Here is a 20,097-nt window from a genome sequence, read left to right as displayed (position 1 = left end):
CCCGGCTGGGCGTGACTTCGCCGCGGCTGAATGTCAAATCCACCCGCCGAAATATTTATCATTCATTTTTCAGGTTAAATGGTATTTATATTGAAATTTGTTGTATTACTTATTTTCAAAATTAAAATATTAATATTACAAAGAAGATATTTCACTATCTAAATTTATTTATTTCAGTGTAAACAAAAATAGAAAGGTCACGGCTAAAACGTGACATTTATAAAAAGAGTTCAGGCGATTAATAATGGTTACTCAACTCAGCCTTACAATGGTAAATGGTAATGGTAACTTTTTTGAAATTATCATCTCAAACTATGTATAAATATAAGGTTTTTCAACAAAAACAAAAACGATAGAATTTTCAAATTACTATATTATATTTAAAATTCTAGAAAATACAATATTTTAAAAGGGCGGAAGGAGTGCCCACCACTTTCTGAAGTTATGTTTCTTAACGGGTGTGCCAGCGCCCCTTTGTGGGCGTTTTGGAAGTCTGGCTAGGCGTTTTTAAATTTTTTGCATTTGGGGGGTGCTGCAGAAGTTCAAGGGAGCGTTGTGTCAAGTAAGAAAAACTACACTTTCATACGCAAAATTTAACTTTAACTTTGGCATAATACTCAATATTATGAAGTTCTTCATAGACGGATTTCTATTTTTCTATCGATAATTGTCTATAACCATAGTCTGTCCATATTTATTTGAAATATTTGAAGAACTTGTTGGTATCTCGTATTTTTCGTTCCCGTTTTGGTGTTTTTGTTAATGTATTAGTGTGTCTCGTCATTTTCTGGTCGTTTTTTGAACAATCTGACGTTTACGAGACGTTTACAATCTGGTCGTTTTTTGAACAATCTGACGTTTCTTACTTGCGGGGATACATTCAATTTGTGTCTTTATGTACATGTTTTGAAAGAAAACTGATATGCGGATGTGCTAAGCGGTATTGCCGAATTTGGAGTGGAGAATACACAGAAGCCTTTGTCGAGACGCCCTTGCATCCGTTAAAAGTCACTGTTAGGTGTGCTTTATGGGCAGGCGAAATCATTGGCCCGGGTTTTTTTATAGGCGATGCCGGCCAGAATGCTACTGCCAATGGAGAGCGCTACAGAACCATGATTACTGACTTCTTCGTGCCTCAGCTGAATGGCATTGGTGCGATAGATCCTTTGCAATACTTCCTTATACCCAACATGTATTACACATTTATCCACAACTTGCAACTGCTTGTCAAAACTAAGTAATTTCCTTTGATCGTTGGATAATTTATAATTTTCAAATATTTTTCAGTACCACAGAACCAGACGCGCCAGAATCCAATAAAAATTTTAACTCTCTATTATTTATATTCACAATTATCTAAAAACTATATCATCTATAGTTCTGTTCTATCTGTTCCATGATATTTCGCCTTTAAAATCACGCTTTTATTCTTAGAAAAATTACATTTACTTTAAAATGTCCCGGTTTAGCACGCCTGTAGCATTTATTTACACTTACATGACAAACTACTCGTATACCTGACCTGGAACATTTGTGACAATCATTTTTAGGTCTTATCGCCAACCGAACGATTCGGCAGAATTGCGAATTGTCAACCCGTTCCTGACTGGTGATGATTCCTTATTTTATTTTTAAAACTGTTGACTTTTGAATATATTTTTTTAAAATTCAGAACGATTCTTTAATTTAAATGTTTGATTGTTGACGCCATTTCAATGCATTTTTGAAAACTCAAAGCGTTCCCTTCATGAAATAAATGTTCTTTCGTCCTACATTCCTTTAAACCCATTTTGAAATACCTATTAGAGTTGCATATAATCTAGATCCAAATTGGCAATTTGTACTTATCGATTTCAATCTTACAGATAAAATTTTCATCCTGGCTCATCATAAACGCCAATCAAAGCGCTATATAAAATTTTTCTCTCACGCGATGTGAATATATTTCCAAAACTAACTTCCGTTATGATTTATGTGTAAACCTTATACTAACGAAAAAGCTGAACTTGAAAGATTCAATAGAAGTGAGCGCTTTCTATTGGCGTTAAAATCACCATTTAGTACGGAGAATTGCAGAAGACGACCTCTTAATTGTTCCCAGACATCCGATCCGCGATGAAAGGGTTTGATTTGTGCCTAATGCATAGCCATCGGTCGATAGCAGCTCTAGTACTTGCATACAATGGCACGCGTGCACACCAACACGGGCTACCCGCACAGTACTATTTATGGTGCAGGACATTGGTACCATAAACCAAGCTAGGACACAAAATGCCGAACCCTCTTCGAGTGGAACGGAAGGTCTGCTGAGGACAGTCAGCAGTCTCTGTGAGCGGCTTCTCCTGAGGAGTTCCACGTGGTTTCCTCCCGGCAATGAGCAAATGCTGACACGTTCCCAATTGGCCCACACTAGATTATCCCTCCTGTTCCCGACACGGATTCAAATAAAAACATATTGGATTAGCTAAAAGAAACGAAAATCCACTAAATGATCTATAAACCTTGTACATAATAAATGCAATGGATAAATATCACGATGTTGGTGTATTGGCTAACAAATTAAAACGAAAAATCACAAGGCAGTCGCTTTCTTATTGAAATCTGTGTAGAAGAAATAAGGGAAATATGAAGGTTTAAACTTTAGATATTTTAATAAAACGAAAAACGTGCGTTCGTATACGTCATCGAACGTTTTATGACGTCATATGGTTTGTTGTCTATGGTTTATAGAACTGTAGAAGTGTAGATTGTTTGTTTACCACTACACTACCATTTGTGTTATAGACATATGAGGGGAGGGGGGACCATAGACATCAAATAGAGTAATAATTTAGCAATGTTACCAATATTAAAATAACTCCATCTCTTCTGTGACGTCATTCATTGCCAACTTACGAATATAAGGTTTTTTCGAAGGCGAATTTTCCAAAAGAAAACGGCTGTTTTGAACACAAAACGAGCCTCATAAAATCCTTCATAGGTTGAGTATGTTAAATTAGATATTCCTCCGTCTGACAAAGATTCATTCCCATCTAAAAAATCCTTATAATCCTCATCGCCAGTTGTTATGGACGGTGAACAGTAGAAGAAAGAATGTTGTAGAGAGTTCCTTATCCGATGTCGGATAGGTCCTCACCCAGACCCGCGCGTTGCGAGGTTCTGGGTGAGGACCTATATTTATATATATATAAATATATATATATATATATATATATATATATATATATATATATATATATATATATATATATATATATATATATATGTAAATCAAATACATACAGATTTGATTAAATACCTACATATAGTACCGACTCTCAATATTGTGACAGTCGGTAAAGCAGATCGCGCAAATCTACCACCAGATGTCGCCATGCGTCGCACTGAATAAACAAAAGACTTCAGACAGCAAAATATATTATATTGGGTGAACTATCATATTATATGTAATTTAAAAATATTAATTAAGAATAAACTTTTACTGTCTGTTTTTTTTTCCAACCCCGAGGATTCCGGCGCCCCGGAAGGCCGCTGACGACCATTCACCGACTATACTCAGCGGAACTTCGAGACGCCGGACTGACCTGGGAGGAAGCCAAGGAGATGGCGCGTGACAGAGTGACTTGGAGACGACTCGTGTTGGCCATGTGCTCTACCTAGGGAGCGAACATGGAGAGAAGAAGAAGTCGTTTCTTCAATTACAAAGCAACACATTGTTTATTTTATTATTATACACCCACTAATTTACAAAGAAAAATATTACCATGTTATATATATATATAAACATACACAAGGGCAGTCTGAAAAGTTTCCGACCTCAACATAAAACTTAAGCATGTGTTTGGGCATGTTTTGAAAGGTACTCACCAAATTTTGACCACTTTGAACGCCCAGTTATTTTTTGACAGTCGTTTGAGTGAGTCGCCGTGAGCGTTTGTTCAAAAATGAAAAAAAATTGAGTAGCTTAGCAGTCATTAAATGTTTGTTTTAGACAGGCAACATTCATCTATGCAAATTAAAGACGAATTGGACTCTTTTTCATCATTTACCAGTGTAAAATTTTGGGTAGCAGAATTTAAACGCGGACATACCAGCTAAGATGACGATGAACGGGAGTGGTCTAAAATTAAAAGTGATTTTTCACTCTTAAATTTATCATTAAAGAAAACACTTGTTTTTTTACCACTCGAGTTTATTTACTAGTTTCAGAAGCTTCGGGTCTAAATGTAAACTTAGTTTATATTTAGGGGAAAGAGCTCTTTGCGGTGGTATGGACATGTGGAGCGAATGGATAGCGAGAGAATGACCAAGAAAATATATGTGGCGAATGTGAGAGGGAAAACAGAACGTGGACGACCGAAAAAGACTTGGCACGATCAGATCAATCAGAACCTAAAATCTGGCGGTGTCAAAAGTCTGCGTAATCGGAGGGCATGTATGACTAGATGTATGGATGTGAAGGAGGCGAGGAGTGTATGTTAGGACAGAAGAGTGTGGCGTTCCATCCTCTCTGCCTACCCCTGCGGGGAAACGGCGTGATGGTAGTAGTAGTAGTAGTTTATATTTAGGCCTGAAGATGGATGCATAGCTTCCGAAAATCGTCGTAATAAATAAACTAAAAAAAAAATTGTTACCTTTAATAATTTCAACATGTCTTACTACGAGTAAATGCCGAAATAATACATTTGATAATTATTCAATTACCCTGGACTGGCACCTGAAGCGGAGGGCTGATCACCACCTTTCTTCCATGTGTTAACGATCAAGATAAAACTGCATTCATATGGCGCAGTGCCCCGCGCACCATCAGCTGAAGACTCCTAGGTACGGTGAATCTGACAAAGGCGTCAGTGAATTTCGGATCATAAAATGAAAGAAATGGATTTTTTTAATTTTTTATCGATTTGCACATTGGCATAATGTACATCTAAATTGTCGTAATTCGTTATGCCATCACGGTCCAAACTAAACTCATCAGTCCGCAAAATGTTTTTAAAATAATCTTCTCCTTCCACATCGGCGTTGAGCATGACGCGACCAAACTCCTTCCTCCAGCGAATGAACCGGCTGGATTCGGTATGTATGTCGGCCTGATAGATGTACAAAACACCAAACTTGAGAAAACACTAGTTCTCCGAATCTTCCCGATTATATATATATATATATATATATATATATATATATATATATATATATATATATATATATATATATATATATATATATATATATATATATATATATATATATATATATATATATATATATATATATATATATATATATATATATATATATATATATATATATATATATATATATATATGTACACACATATATTTATACGTACTACTATTGAAAGTACAGTTTTTTCTTTGTTTTTGATTCTATACAATGCAAAACATTGATTGAATTACATAGATATCATTGTAAAGTACCTACACAAGATTACCATATGTTTTGTTTATTACTATAAAGTACATTCTATTAAATCCTGTATGTTCCGCGATAAGTGAATCGTGCGGACCCTGCGCGTATATCGCCCACTCCTTTCAAGAACGTCGTAAATCAAAAATTGTCAATTTTCAGTTGTGCATGTTTTCGGAATGCTCAGAAAATGTACTATATCCCAGCAAAAGCGGCATATTTTAAAATTAATATTTACCCGCTACAGGGCAGAAAGTGTCGTTTTTGCATTTTGAAGAAAAGGTATTGTTTAATTATTTTTTTTAAATATACTAAATATTTTTCAAATGTAGAAAAAAACTTCAGGTTTTACCTAAAAAGATCTGTTGCACAGTAAAAAGTTGAGTAAGTGGCTTGATATTTATTTTTAATACATTGTATTATTTTTTTAAGCTTTAAAAACGTTCTCCTGAAAAATCAAGTATTTTGATTTGCGACGTTCTTGAAAGGAGTGAGCGATATATATCAAAATATGTATTTATTTAAAAAAAAATTAAAATAAACAATTTTTTTTTTGAATTTTGTTTTTTACGGACCTTCACTCGGTTTAAGCGCATCGTGTAATGGAAAAAAACGCTTCCAGAACGTCTTTATATGAATTTTGATTAATATTTCCTTCAACAACATAAAAAAGGCCCGGGCACTTGGTAACGCATGCCATATCACTATTGCAGATGGATGTTTCAATACTTGTACAACGCAATATCGCTCCGATGGCCTTCTCCCAACAAATTGTCGGCCTTCCGTGACAGCCTCCAGGCGGCACTCGCCACTGAAGACCACCTGAGGAAACAAGATACAAAATTAATTATCTGCGATGACGTTTTACTTGAAAAAAATACAAAGAAAAATTCTTCTTTGGCAGTGTAGAAAGTTTGTAACATTTTAACCTCAAATACGGTCAATAAAAGCAACATTTGGGAATATTCACATTTTCCCGTTTTCAAACCACATTTTCATATAAAATAATAAAAATAAAAATAATAAAACCCTTATCCGCACCCCAATGGTGCATAGGGCACTGCGTCATATAAACGCAGTGTTATCTTGGTCGTTTACGCATGAAGGAAAGGTGATCAGCCCTCCGCTTCAGGTACCAGTCCAGGGTAATATTGAATAAATATGACAGTGAAAAAATCACTTATATTTATTTTACCCCCCTTGGGAATCGAACCCGGGACCTCCAGAACGGTAGCCGAGTGTGCTGACCATTACACTACGGACGGAGACGGACACGTCGCTCACTCCTTTCAAGAACGTCATAAATCAAAAAACTTGATTTTTCAGGAGAACGTTTTTAAAGTTTAAAAATATAACACAATGCATTAAATATAAATATAAAGCCACTGATTGAGCTATTTACTGTGCAACAGATCTTTTTAGGTAAAACCTGAAGGTGTTTTCTCCATTTGAAAAATATTTAGTTTATTTAAAATAATAATTTAACAATACCTTTTCTTCAAAATACAAAAACGACACTTTCTGTCCTGTAGCGGGTAAATATTAAGTTAAAAATATGCCTCTTTTGCTGGGATATAGTACATTTTCTGGGCATTCCGAAAACATGCACAACTGAAAATTGTCGATTTTTTTATTTATGACGTTCTTGAAAGGAGAGAGCGACGTGTTTAATATTATGGTGTACAAAATACATATCGGTTTAGGAAAACATGGCACAATCAGGTATGTCAAATACTTGAAAGCGGCCGGGTCAGGAGTCGTAATAATCGTCGGGTATGTATGAGGAGATGCATCACTGTAGAAGAGGCAAAGAATGTTTGCAAAGACAGAGTGGTGTGGCGTTCGATTCTCTCTGCCTACCCCTGCGGGAAAGCGGCGTGATGGTTAGTTAGTTAGGTAAAATACATATCACCGAGGCATGCGGAATTTTTTAGGGAAGGGAAAGGTTAAAAAACACAGTCAACATACCAACAGAACTTATAAATAATGTAAGATGACAGCTTCATTACTTACATCCCAGTATTGAATTCGAAATAGTTCTTGTTTAATACCTTTTTTAGATTCGTCTGAATGCTGCCCGTCGAAATATCGCAGGTATTCTTTAGCTTCGAGAACATGATTCTTTGATGCATTCCAACTGTGATAATAGTGTCGTGAAACACATACAAGATCGGCAGGTCTTCTTAAAGTCTTCATAAACACAGTACGCGTGTCGAAAGTTCTCAATATGCCTAGTATGGGTGTAATTGTGTATTAGAATCGCCATGTTGCTGAATTGAAATCGGATGACGAAATACGTGTGCACTGTTCGTTATTCCAAACAATGATGTATCAATTATCGATCGGGCTTCTTCTATTTAGCGAATTTATCACAGAAAGGCGACGCCATCTGGTTTTCAATATAGAAAATATTATAGGTTATAAGCGAACACGTGTCACGCCACAAAGAGCCTAGATGTGTGAACGCCTTCAGTCTTCATTACAAATATATATGCACCTTTATGATTTAAGTTGTTATCACTCAATCACATATCACGAACGAAGGCGACAAGTCTTTTATCTTTTCATTGTGCTGGAAGATAATGTACGAGATATTCATCACACGATGTTCGCACGCAATGTTTCGCAATGGGTTCGACTCGTAAACGTCAGATTCTTCAAAAACGACGTATAAGGGAGGAGATAACACTAAATGTAGACAATTGTCAATGGAAACATAGAAATCCGGTGCCTACCAATTGCACTTGCAGACTGCACTGATGTATGTCCACAGACTAACCAATTTATATAAAGACCGCCAACTGCCTCGATTTTTTATGGCTAGAAATGATATTCGCCACCGGCCGGAAGTGACGTAAACGGCTAGAAGTACTAAGCTCCCGGCTGGGCGTGACTTCGCCGCGGCTGAATGTCGAATCCACCCGCCGAAATATTTATCATTCATTTTTCAGGTTAAATGGTATTTATATTGAAATTTGTTGTATTACTTATTTTCAAAATTAAAATATTAATTTACAAAGAAGATATTTCACTATCTAAATTTATTTATTTCAGTGTAAACAAAAATAGAAAGGTCACGGCTAAAACGCGACGTTTATAATAATAATAATAATAATTTGTATAGCGCCATTTTCGTAAAATACTACCTCAAGGGCGCTTATAAGGACATGGATAATAATAATAAAATAATAATTTTAAAAAAATGGAATAAAACGTCGTCAATCGATCTCGGGCTGTCGAGTCTGGAGCGGGGAAAAGATGAGCCGACAAATTAAAACGCCTTCCTCTTGATCCCATGGGCTGGAGAATGACCAAGGTGTTGAGCAGGACGACTTCCCGAGCGATAGTCGTCACGCTGGAGGGCAGCTTGTTGATCTCCTCGTCATTGTGGATGGCCAACTTCCAACTTCCAGACTAGCACAGTTCAAACGGGACTTCACTTTTATCCTCTTTTGCCGCCCTTCTGTGATCCGACATGATGGTTTTGTCTCTGAGGTTTTCCGCTTTCGCTTTCATACAAATGGGAACTGGCGCAATTGAGGTATTTAAGTTTGTAGTTCGATTTCATAAAATTTAACCGTTTAAGCACATGTTCTCAAGTTGGTATTGTCTTTGCACATTTTTATTGTCGTCATTTATCCCCGAGAAGTTAGGGGTTTCGGATGAATACACTATGGTCGTAAAGTACCCTTAAGGGACGAACACAAAGCACTTTTTAACGCCAACTTGCCACATGTGTTCATTCGGCACAGATTCTTAGAAATACACTACACCGTTTAGACCAGCATTGCTATATTGAACTACGCAATGATATTATTGATGCACTTTCATCAGTTAACAGCCAACCTTTATAAAATTATAACTTTTAACCATTTCAAGTTAACACCAATCACAATATTTATAGATGAGCAAAAAATTATAGACTTGAGATGTAAATGTCCGGAGAAAATGAAATAAATGATGGAGCGTGGTTCTCTCAGCAGCCGCGTCGGGCGCTCGAGGAACTACATTATAAAAAGAGTTCAGGCGATTAATAATGGTTACTCAACTCAGCCTTACAATGGTAAATGGTAATGGTAACTTTTTTTAAATTATTATCTCAAACTATGTATAAATATAAGGCTTTTCAACAAAAACAAAAACGATAGAATTTTCAAATTACTATATTATATTTAAAATTCTAGAAAATACAATATTTTAAAAGGGCGGAAGGAGTGCCCACCACTTCCTGAAGTTATGTTTCTTAACGGGGGTGCCAGCGCCTCTTTGTGGGCGTTTTGGAAGTCTGGCTAGGCGTTTTTTATTTTTTTTTTGCATTTGGGGGGTGCTGCAGAAGTTCAAGGGAGCGTTGTGTCAAGTAAGAAAAACTACACTTTCATACGCAAAATTTGACTTTAACTTTGGCATAATACTCAATATTATAAAATTCTTCAAATACGGGTTTCTATTTTTCTATCGATAATTGTCTATAACCATAGTTTGTCTATATTTATTTGAAATATTTGAACAACTTATTGGTATCTCGTATTTTTCGTTCCCGTTTGTTGACGGGAATAGGGAAGGATGCAAAGAGAACAAAGATTAACTTTTAATTGAGTTTATTTAATAACAATATACGTGTTTTTCTAATCGACCGACCACTGTCGTAGATCCTCTTATTCGCTCTGCGCCGCTCTCTTGCGCACCTCTGCTTGCTTACATCCGACGCCCACAGATGGCGGTATACAATGTTTTCATTGCTTAAATCTAACACCCCCCCTCAATGAAAAATCCAAAAAAAATAATAATAAACACCCGCATACTACATATTACAAATTTTCTTTAGCAAATACTGAGCCCTAACTTTGTTAACAATCTTTGTACAAATATCTGCAATTTGCTCGTTGGTTTTAATATAATTTAACACTACCCACCCATCTTCAACTTTCTCCTTGATAAAATGATATCTTATATCGATATGTTTGAGTCTCTGCGTCCCTGCATTCAATGCAGACTTGATCGCACCTTGGTTGTCTTCAAATATTAAAATCTTTCCTGTAATGTTAATTTCAAAATCATCCAATACTCCCCTTATCCAACACGCTTGTGCGCAAGCGATGCTCAAGGCAATATATTCAGCTTCAGTAGATGACAAACTGACGCTTTGCTGTTTCTTGGATGCCCAACTTATGCAGCCATTAAACACTTTAAAAATATATCCTGTCGTGGATTTCCGATCCGTTTTATCGCCTGCCCAATCTGCATCTACATATCCTTCCAAATAACAATTAGAATCAGCAGTATATATTAATTTAACATCAAGGGTGGCTCTAACATATCGCAGTACTCGTTTTAAGGCTTTATACAAATCAGAAGATGCTTTGCTCTGAAATCTAGCCAACTTGTTAGTAATAAAACACAAATCTGGTCTTGTCCCTACAGCTGCGTACATCAAATTTCCGATAATCTGTCTACACTTGTGCTCAATCTCTGCACTCTCCGACTTTTCTCTTATTAGATTTTCAAAAATCATACCTGAGTCACAGCATGTTGCTGCTCCGTTACAGTCACTCATGTTGAATTTTTCCAGTACTTTTTCTAAATATAATTTTTGGTCTAGAATTGTAACACCCTTTGTAACATCTTGGCTTACTCTAATTCCCAGATAATAATTCACCTTACCCAAGTCTTTAATCTCGAATTTGCTCTTTAATTCGTTCTTAATTTTAACAACGTGTTTCACATCATTTCCTGCTATAAGAATATCGTCAACATACACTAGTAAGTAAGTTTTAACCTCACATTTCGTGTATATGTACAAACAATAATCGTTTTTAGAACGCACAAACATCTGTTCTAGTAATACAGAATTTAACTCCTCATACCAATATTTTGGTGACTTTTTTAGACCGTATAAGGATTTGTTTAATTTTACAATTTGTTTGTCAAGATTTTCCGGTTGTTCTGGTAACTAACTACTGCATTGATGTTTATTTTGTTGCCGAGCAAAAGTGACTTAAATGGCCCTCCTGAACATTTTACATATAGTTAGTTGGTCACTTTCACCTGTATGACTACAAAATATAAAAACTATTTTTATAGAGTGGGGGATAGGGGTACTACCTAAAGGGCAAACCAGTTCTTCAAAATTTGGAATCCCATCACTGCCCAACGGGTAGAAATACCATTCCAGTCCAAAGTGTGTTAGTAAAAAAACATATTTTTTTTTTTTTTTTTAAAAAAACTTTATTTTTACAAAATACAAATAACTTAGAACTCACTCACTTCACAAATCATACATTGAACTAAATATTACATACGATATATATTATTAGATTAAAACCTACATTTTTAGCTTTTCCACTTTATTTTTTTTTGACCAGCGACCGGGTTTCGTCGTTACCGACATCATCAGACTGGTGACGACAAAACCCGGTCGCTGGTCAAATAAAAATAAAGCGGAAAAGCTAAAAATATTGGTTTTAATCTAATAATATATTAAAAATGCAATTCCATCACCAAGTGTCAGTGGATAATATAAATCTACATACGATATATCTAGGCAGAGGACAGAGTGGTGTGGCGCTCTATTCTCTCTGCCTACCCCTGCGGGGAAGCGGCGCGATGGTTAGTTAGTTAGTTAGTTATATATCTAGACTAGGGATCTTTTCTTATAAAATAATACATTTTGCAAAGAGAAATTTGTGACGTTTTTGTGACATAAATCTTAAGGCTGGTACAGGCCCACAAATGACTTCACAAGCGCATACAGCTTACCTGGCAGCTTTTTCAGAATTGCAACCTGGCGACCATAGGTATAGTGAATATATATTTTGTATATTAAAAGCATTGTTGCCTTTGTGGTATGGTAATATAAAATCTCCATGGGCAGCAACGCAGGGCTGAGAGGAACCGTACAGGCAATATGATAAACAAAATTAAACCTGCTCCGTATGTGTTTGTGAAAACATTCGTCCGAGTATACGGCTGTCCAAACTTAAAACACAGTAAGGGACATTTTTTTTGTAGTACGTTTTTTTGCATTTTTGGACTAAGTAGAATCTATTATTTCGAGAAATAAAAATACTTTGTGTTCTGATCCACTCACATTTTTATTTAACCAACTAGTTTCGGCAACAACCTGTTGCCCTCTTCAGGGTTACATTTATTACCTCTTCAGGGTTACATCTATTAGTAATAAATGTAACCCTGAAGAGGGCAACAGGTTGTTGCCGAAACTAGTTGGTTAAATAAAAATGTGAGTGGATCAGAACACAAAGTATTTTTATTTCTCGAAATAATATATCAAGATGATCCACAAAGTTAATGCTTTCAATATTTAAAACATAAGTAGAATCTACTTAGTCCAAAAATGCAAAAAAACATACTACGAAAAAAATGTCCCTTACCGTGTTTCGAGTTTGGACAGCCGTATAGGCCGCACTAAATAATTACCCTTTATTTTTAAATTGTTATAAAAAAATAATAATAAAATTAATCGTAAGAAAATTCAATATACCTTGTAGATTCAAAGAAAAATATATCAATTCAATAATAATTTTATAAATTACACTAAAAAAACACTTGAATAAACCACTTAGTGAGTTTTATTTATATACGACTAGTTTCGAAAACTTACAGGTGTTTTCATCTACTCAAAGACGAAAATATCTGTAAGTTTTTGAAACTAGTGGTATATATAAATAAAACTCATTAACCAGATCCACGCGGCTCGCATAACCGTATGTGTTTTAACAAAACATGCCCCATACGCGGCTGACATAAGCGTTTGTGTTTTCACTTTGCTCCAAGTTTCCAACCTCAGTTCAACTTGGAGGGATTTTTTCATGGTGTGGAACTTTGGATAAAATAATACGTCAATCCTCGGCCTTATGACATCTGTTGAAATATCTGACTAATAATTTGTAACATCACAAGGATAAATAAAAGAACAGATCCCTGATTTTTCTTGCGGTCGGTAATTAGTCCGCGCCATAATCATGCCCTATATCTGTCTCACTCTCGACGCTACGCATCGCCAGTGGGTAAGCGTGACACACGATGCGTGCTTTGATTTATTTATGTTATGATCTAATTTGTTTATATTATGATATATTTCAAGAATAATGTGACACACGTGTATTATAGAGTACCAAAAAGGCACAATGAATCCCGTTGAACGTTTTTATTTAGGAAAATAAATCATACTTAACTAAATACATGATAAAAGTAATCATTTAAAAGACGGCAAAATACCGCCGCGCACGGGCGTCTCTTAGGAACAAAGTTAACGCGGTTAAAAGGTTAAGTGGTATATTCAAGTGTTTAATTTTCAAAAAAATAATCCAAATTTTAGTTTAGTTTAGTTAATTCCAAATCACTAGATAATATAACAATTTTATAAGTAAAATTTGTTCTAAAATGTGACCATAAAAGATTTAGCTGTATCAAGCTCATTATTTAGTGTAATTCTCAATGTAGATTTTAGCTTGACATATTTTAATTCTATTTGACAAGGTTTTTAGCTGTATCCAGATCGTTCTAGAGCCTTGAATGTGAGATTTAGCTATTTCAAGTTCCTTGCAACTTGACATAGTTTTAAGAGTCTATTTGACAAGGCTTTTAGCTGTATCCAGTTCGTCCCAGAGCCTCGATTGTGAGATTTAGCTGTATCAAGTTCCTTGTAACTTGACATAGGTTAATTAAGAGTCTATTTGACAAGGCTTTTAGCTGTATCCAGTTCGTCCCAGAGCCTCGATTGTAAGATTTAGCTATATCAAGTTCCTTGTAACTAGACATAGTTCAATTAAGAGTCTATTTGACAAGGCTTTTAGCTGTATCCAGTTCGTCCCAGAGCCTCGATTGTGAGATTTAGCTATATCAAGTTCCTTGTGACTTGACATAGTTTAATTAAGAGTCTATTTGACAAGGTTTTTAGCTGTATCCAGTCTGTTTCAGAGCCTCAAATGTGAGATTTAGCTATATCAAGTTCATAATTCAGTCTTTTTCTTGATGGGGGTTTTAGCTTGATACAGTTCAATCAACACATGCTTTGCGGGAATCGCTTAAAAGCGTTGCATTTGCTTACTCTTGGTAGAGCGCGGGAGACGCCTGCAAACATTGTACAGACGGGAATTGGGTGTTGCGGCTACTTGTGATTAGTATACTGAGGGTCGGGCGGCAGACTGCCAGGGTATAATCAAGGGAGGGGTCGATGAACAAAACCGCCCGACAACAGTGTGATAGCTGGACCAGCTTGACCTGGGTTTTCGCTGGACTATGTTCACTCAAGGAGTCATTCTCGATATCATTTGTGAAGTGACGCGACGTGTGGCAGGACTTGCGGTTCAAGCTTATGAAAGCAGCTTTCTCTTGTTGGTGATGGCGACGTACGACACGCCAAACGCCATGACGGCGGCGATCACCTCGGAGTTAACCCACGGACCTCCGAAGCCTAAAATCAACAAAGACAACATCGTAAAATAATTAAAGACATTTACAACATTTTTATTGTGTCCAAATACTTGTTCACAAAATATGGATTATCTCAAATCACAGGAGTTATTTTCATATTATTTTTTGACATCTCATCAAAGATGAAGAAGAATATGGAAGTCTGGGAATTAACAAATTAATTAACTTTAAAAACATTCTCCTGAATAATCAAGTTTTTTGATTTATGACGTTCTTGAAAGGAGTGAGCGATATTTCAAGGACGTATTCATATGTCCTACCCGTACCCGATATTGTTTACGTCTGACGTGTTTATGCGTCCCGTTTGGTTAACAGGTTAACAAAATGTTTTGTGTAGTTTTAAGTGTGTAAATAGTGCTATGGTGGTGAAGGGTGGTATTGTTTGCATGCTGTAGTAGTGATTGTCCTGACGAAGAGACGGGTACATCTCGAAACCGGTAGACATAAAAATCTCGGCGAGTGGTTATATACTAATATTACTAACATTTTTGTAAAGAAATATAAAAGTGAAGACGCTAGACTGACCGGCGGAGTAGGATATGGCGATCTCGCCGACGCTGGGCACGGAGTCGGTGGGCTCCTCGGACCTGATGGCCTTGCGCAGGGCCGTGAAGCCCTCCTCCGAGTACAGGCGCACCCGCCGCTCCCCGCCGCGCGCCGCCTCCTCGGTCCAGGAAACCTGCGCAAAGCAATGCGGGGCTTGTTCAGCATATTCAAACCACTAGTTTCAGTCAGTCAGATAACACTAACCTATAATAATATATTATGATATAATCAATCAATTCCAATTCAATTTTATTCAACGATAAAAAAATTAATATATACATAACAAACAATATATACAAAACAAAATCAAGGCGTGTTTATCAAAAGTAAGCAAGAAGACTTAAAGGTGTAGAAGAATCCCGCTTCGGAAAACTCCTCCAGACACATGGAACAGATCAATATTTAATGTGATATTGTTCAACATAGCAGTAGCTCTTCCTACAGGCATAACCATCGACAGGTTGGTCCTGTATATAAGAATGGGAAACAATCTATGCCGACGCTGTCCTTAGCTAACTATCGGGAACATACAGACCGATGCTCCGGATAGTTTCAGGATTATCCATCATACCGCGCAACAATGGATAGAAATGCCTCATCAAATACACATTCCTTCTAGTCTCTAGACTGTTGTAGCCGAGCATACCCTGGAGGAACTGGGTCGGGTAGAGCCGAGGATAATAGCCGCACTCTCTCATGTAGAGATACTTCTTTTGGACTTTCTCTACCATAAGAGAGTACTTAAGCTCGTGTGGCCCCCAGATCACGGAGCCACTCTCAAGTCTACTTCGCACCAAGGAGTTATAAAGAGTTCTCAGCACGCGGGTATTTTGGAAAACCCTGGCAGTACGCAGAACGAATCCTAGCATTTTCAATGCATTACCACTGACCGCCTCTATGTGATGGTGAAATTGTCAGGGTGCTCACAAACCTAACGCCCAGATCCCTGACATTTGACACTCGCATCAGATTTTGGTTTTTAGTTTTGTTTCCCATTCCTATATACAAGACCAACCTATAACCCTATGGTTATGTTAGGTTAGGTTTCAAGTGGTGGACACAGTCCGACACGCATGACAGGGAAGCGCCAAGGCGAGCAAACATGCTGTGTTGATCGCGCTGGACGTCAAGAACGCGTTCAGCACTGCAAAATGGGGAGAGAGAAGAACGACGCTCCAGTACACCTGTCCAGGCTCGTAGGAGGCTACTTCTAGGACAGGCTACTGGAGTATGACTGCACGGGCACGAAGCGAATAGTACGGCGGGTGTTCCGCAAGGCTTGGTTCTCGGAGTGGCTCTGTGTAATGTCATGTACTATGACTTGCTGAGGGTGTTCATGCCAGAAGAAGCAAAGATGGTCACCTTCGCTGACGATTCAATTCAATTTCAATTTATTTATTTATAGTTAACACACACATTACAAACTTAAATTTAAATCGTATACATTAACAAAAATAGAAAATAAGAAAGAATACTATTGCTAAAGTTGTATGGAACGGATCAATATCCAATGTGATATTGTTCAACATAGCGGTAGCTCTTCCTACAGGCATAACCATCGGCAGGTTGGTCCTGTGTATAGGAATGAGAAACAATCTATGCCGACGCTGTCTTAGGTAACTATCGGGAACGATGTGGCCGTCATTATGACAGCCAAGGATAAGCGGACCTTGCGTCTGGCCGAAAAGAGGCCATAAGAAGGGTTGGTTGGATGACGCTGGGCTACAGCTCACTGTCCAGAAAACTGAAGCTGTTTTCTTCACGAGACGCAGGATGCTGTCTCCGCCGAGGATGTCCATTGGATTTTATGTCCATCGTTTGTTAGGATTATGATAGGCGTGTATCAAGAAAAAATATGTGTATATGTATATGTGTATATACGTATACATGTCGCTCACTCCTTTCAAGAACGTCATAAATCAAAAATCGTCAATTTTCAGTTGTGCATGTTTTCGGAATGCTCGGAAAATTTACTTTATCCCAGCAAAAGCGGCATATTTTTAATTTAATATTTACCCGCTACAGGGCAGAAAATGTTGTTTTTGCATTTTGAAGAAAAGGTATTGTTTAATTATTTTTTTAAGTATTTTTAATATTTCTCAAATGGAGAAAAAACCTTCAGGTTTTACCTAAAAAGATCTATTGCACAGTAAAAAGTTCAATAAGTGCCTTGATGTTTATTTTTAATACATTGTGTTATATTTTTTAACATTAAAAACGTTCTTACAATGTAAAGGAATGTAAGGCTGAACGAGGAATAATTGAAAAGATTAGAAAGAGCTCTTTGCGGTGGTATGGACATGTGGAGCGAATGGATAGCGAGAGAATGACTAAGAAAATATATGTGGCGAATGTGAGAGGGAAAACAGAACGTGGACGACCGAAAAAGACTTGGCACGATCAGATCAATCAGAACCTAAAATCTGGCGGTGTCAAAAGTCTGCGTAATCGGAGGGCATGTATGACTAGATGTATGGATGTGAAGGAGGCTAGGAGTGTCAGGACAGAAGAGTGTGGCGTTCCATCCTCTCTGCCTACCCCTGCGGAGAAACGGCGTGATGGTAGTAGTAGTAGTAGTAGTAGTAGTAAAAACGTTCTGAAAAATCAAGTTTTTTGATTTATGACGTTCTTGAAAGGAGTGAGCGATGTGTCGTTACTTGTGAAAGGGATCCGAAATAGAGTATCGATAATGGTTGAGTGATAATGCGATGATTGACCTCTGTCAATGTCTTTGCACTGTTCCGTGTCTGTCTGCTGTGCTGGTCGGGGTTGTGGGCGTCTGTGTACCGGCCAACGTCGGGTCGGAGTCGGATCTAGCTGACTAATTGAACTAAACACTAATCCCTTTCACTGCCTACACCGGGGTACTTCTAGAAAATTTGGTGATGGACTTACAGTCTTGTATTTATTTAGATTGGCAGTGACAGGTATATTGAAAGCTTTTTAATGTTAATTCACAGTAAAATCGGGATACGATTTTAAATCGTTTGCTAGATCCATACGGTACCTCGGAGTCCACATTGATGACGAGCTTCATCTCATCTAATCGAATCTCGAATAAGACGGAGAAAAATGCTGGGAACAGAGTGAATGGTGCACTAAAATCAGTTTTAGCAAATAAAAACCTATCAGCGGAAGCTAAACTGGCAGTGCACAACCGAGTCCCGGTTCCAACTCTAATGTATGGAAGTGAAACATGGAGTTGGCAAAAGAAGGATGAAAGCAGACTGAATGCAGTCGAAATGCGATCCCTCAGACGAATGTGTGGCTAAACGATGTTTGATAGATGTTCGAATGATGAAATAAGGAAAGAATGTAAGGCTGGGATAAGCATTATCGATAAAATTAAGAAAGGAGTGTTGAGATGGTTTGGACATGTGGAGCGTATGAGTGAAGAAAGAACGGTTAAACAAATTTACGGGGCGAATGTAGTTGGAAAAAGAAGCAGAGGAAGACCGAGAAAAACATGGCACGATCAGGTATGCCAAATACTTGTAAGTGTATGGTTAGTTGTCGTAACAATCGGCGAGTATGTATGAGGAGATGCATGAATGTAGAAGAGGCAAAGAATGTTTGCAAAGACAGAGTGGTGTGGCGTTCGATTCTCTCTGCCTACCCCTGCGGGGAAGCGGCGTGATGGTTAGTTAGTTAGTAAGTTATAATTTGGATAATTTGTATAGCGCCATTTTCGTAAAATACTATCTCAAGGGCGCTTATAAAGACATGGATAGTAGAGTGGGCCGTTGATGTATGAAAAAAATACTTTTTTTACATATCAAAGACAAATGGGTCTTAAAAAAAGCATTTTGAATTGTACGTAACGTAAAAAAATAATGAAAACGATATTTTCATATTACTTTCTATTCTCGTGTGTTTGTTCCTCTGAGTTTCTGAGGCATCCGGATATAACTGCAGCCTTAATAATAAGCTATAAATTAAAAACAAGAACCGAATGCGAGCGTCCACATACCTGGTATCTCGACCCCCCGATCTTAGCAGCCGGCATCGTTTTCCCTTCGACCTCCGCGTACAGGGCGAAGCCCGCGGGAAGAGGGTTGTCGCACTTCAGGGTGAACTCGGTCACGAAGGCGGTGTGCGTCAGCACGGCGGCGTCCCGGGACGTGAAGGATGTAGCAGACACCTTCGGGTTTACGCAAGTATTGGCGAATGCCGACGCGACCACCGTCAGCAGGGCCAGAGAAAACAACGCGCTCTTCGAATCCATGTTTGAAATACTCGTCAAACTGTTTATCACAGGATATTTCGATATTCTTCAAAATGCCACAGCGACGAGCAGCAGCCGACCCTCAAGAAATAGGTTATGATTTTGTGAAATTTTTACTGAATTTTGTTCCACGTAGGAAACGTCAGAACGGTTTATATTCAAAATTCAAGCAAGTATAATTCTTATAATGCTGGCGTTAACGACTATTTTCTTATGACGCATTTCAATTTTGACGTGTCTCTAATGTTACCAGAAGTAAAAAATGTATTAAGCATTCTCTTCGCATACTATTTTCTTTAAAAGTATCTACTTACAATCTAAAAACGGGGTATAAAGTAATAAAGGCATTTACCAAACTAGTCATTTTTTTTAATTACCTAACGTCCAAGTGAAGCTTGTGCAACACCGCTGATAAGTGATTATGACCCTACTCAGGCTTCAACTTT

The 20,097-nt window shown here is 37.4% G+C and overlaps 2 protein-coding genes across 2 annotated transcripts in view; both read right to left on the bottom strand.

Annotated features, from left to right (window-relative positions):
- The window catches only part of LOC148300014 (uncharacterized), a 28,616-nt gene extending 20,541 nt beyond the window's left edge, over positions 1-8,075 (bottom strand). Inside the window, exons 1-3 of the mRNA XM_088275371.1 lie at positions 7,479-8,075; positions 6,157-6,249; positions 4,705-4,835 (exon numbers count right to left, since the gene is read on the bottom strand). The gene's annotated coding sequence lies outside the window, so the exon portion shown is untranslated. The remainder of the gene's footprint in view (positions 1-4,704; positions 4,836-6,156; positions 6,250-7,478) is intronic.
- A 6,334-nt stretch (positions 8,076-14,409) lies between these two features.
- On the bottom strand, positions 14,410-19,871 carry Tapdelta (Translocon-associated protein delta). The gene is made up of 3 exons (XM_088275388.1): positions 19,397-19,871; positions 15,406-15,559; positions 14,410-14,860 (listed from the first exon to the last, which is right to left on the bottom strand). Exons 1-3 carry the CDS (start codon positions 19,649-19,651, stop codon positions 14,760-14,762), a joined length of 510 nt encoding a protein of 169 aa, XP_088131514.1. The 5' UTR covers positions 19,652-19,871; the 3' UTR covers positions 14,410-14,759.
- Between the last annotated feature and the right edge of the window lie 226 nt (positions 19,872-20,097).

This window comes from Brachycentrus maculatus, unplaced genomic scaffold, assembly GCF_059751285.1.
Source record: "Brachycentrus maculatus isolate JH-2025_06_01 unplaced genomic scaffold, ASM5975128v1 h1tg000852l, whole genome shotgun sequence".
Classification (NCBI taxonomy): Eukaryota; Metazoa; Arthropoda; class Insecta; order Trichoptera; family Brachycentridae; genus Brachycentrus; species Brachycentrus maculatus.
The sequence above is the reverse complement of the archived record's forward strand: the minus strand, read 5'-3'. Positions and strand labels throughout refer to the sequence as shown.

Bases quoted from the DNA above. Each gene is read 5' to 3' on its own strand.
- Tapdelta (XM_088275388.1), bottom strand. From the start codon at position 19,651: ATGGATTCGAAGAGCGCGTTGTTTTCTCTGGCCCTGCTGACGGTGGTC. The intron at 15,560-19,396 runs GTATGTGGACGC...TGCTTTGCGCAG, and splicing joins TCGGGGGGTCGAGATACCAG to GTTTCCTGGACCGAGGAGGC. The intron at 14,861-15,405 runs GTCAGTCTAGCG...TGTTGATTTTAG, and splicing joins CGCCATATCCTACTCCGCCG to GCTTCGGAGGTCCGTGGGTT.